The following is a 1369-nucleotide window of genomic DNA, read 5'->3' as shown; positions in this document are numbered from 1 at the left end:
AACATTTTCCCTTCATGATTTTTTTCTATCAATTATAGGATGAAGGACCATTTTTTATTTTTATGGTTCAGCTTTCTAAATGTAAAGCGGGACTTTGAGTGGAATGATCAAATCATGTTTGGAATAGGAATTTTAATGTACCTGTGAGCAATAAGATAACCAAGCTTGAACCTCCTCTCCCAGCCAAGGTGGGGAAGACGTCCCTCATCATGTCCCTGGTCAGCGAAGAATTCCCAGATGTGGTACGAGCTCTCCCAGTTTGCTTCTTCCTGACTGATGGACGGACGCCTGCTGAGCAGGAATGTGTTTTCTGTTTGGTTCAGGTTCCCTATCGAGTGGAGGAGATCACTATACCAGCAGACGTCACACCTGAAAGGGTTCCCACGCACATCGTGGACTATTCAGGTAAACAGTCAGACGGTAAACAGCCAGCCATATTCTAATTAACCTGATGAGATTAAATCTGTTTAACATAGATCTATGTCACTTTTAAAAAGATTTTTCTCTACCAAAGAAAAAGTGTCATTTTTTCTATCATGTTCACCTCCATGACATGAACCCCTAATGATCCAAGTCTGTGTGCTTCCACATGTGAAGGGTGTGAACACTTTGTGCTCCTTCTGCAGAGGCAGAGCAGACAGATGAGCAGCTGTTCCAGGAGATCTCTAAGGTGGGTCTGTCAATGAACCAGCAGCAAGTGTTGGCCCATCGCTGGAAGCCTGACGGCCGTCTGTGCTGCTCTCTCCTGCAGGCAAATGTGATTTGCATCGTCTACTCCGTCAACAACAGGACGTCCATGGAGAAGGCGAGCCTCCTCTACTTTCCATCATTTGTTTATATATCATTTCATCTCTGCGGCGCATGAGGCCTTCTGAGGGAACCAGCAGCTGTTCCCTAAAAGGTTGGAAATAATGAAATGTGTCGTTATCTGTCGTCTTCCAGGTGACGGAGCACTGGATCCCTCTGATCACAGAGAACACGGACAAGGACAGCAGGTGTGTGCGTTCAAACCGTGAGGAGGAGGAGGGGTTTGAATAGTTTGGTGACCTGAATGTCTATGTGTCCTCAGGGTTCCTCTGATCCTCGTGGGGAACAAGTCAGACCTGGTGGAACACAGCAGCATGGAGACTATTCTGCCTATTATGAACCAGTACAGTGAGATAGAGACGTGTGTAGAGGTGAGAAAGTATCTCTGCAGAGACACCATAAGATTCCCCCGCCAGCAGCAACATTTGCATTTATTGGATCACTGCTGCTGAACGCCTCAAGAAAAAGTCAGAGGATGAATGAGAGCAGATCCAGTTAGTGCCAGTAGAAGTCGAGAGAAACAGGCCCGAACACTGAGGAAAAACAGGCCTCAACACTGAGG

The 1369-nt window shown here is 46.5% G+C and overlaps 1 protein-coding gene across 1 annotated transcript in view; it reads left to right on the top strand.

The window, feature by feature from the left end:
- Positions 1-1369, top strand: part of LOC107103032 (mitochondrial Rho GTPase 1-A-like) — a 24057-nt gene that overhangs the window by 3094 nt on the left and 19594 nt on the right. Inside the window, 6 exon segments of the mRNA XM_015402547.1 lie at positions 184-242; positions 324-405; positions 627-670; positions 752-805; positions 943-995; positions 1070-1323. Coding sequence (XP_015258033.1) covers positions 184-242; positions 324-405; positions 627-670; positions 752-805; positions 943-995; positions 1070-1323 — 546 coding nt within the window.

The sequence above is a fragment of the Cyprinodon variegatus genome, unplaced genomic scaffold (assembly GCF_000732505.1).
Source record: "Cyprinodon variegatus isolate N-32 unplaced genomic scaffold, C_variegatus-1.0 Scaffold1365, whole genome shotgun sequence".
Taxonomy (NCBI): Eukaryota; Metazoa; Chordata; class Actinopteri; order Cyprinodontiformes; family Cyprinodontidae; genus Cyprinodon; species Cyprinodon variegatus.
This window is presented reverse-complemented; position numbering and strand designations above follow the sequence as displayed.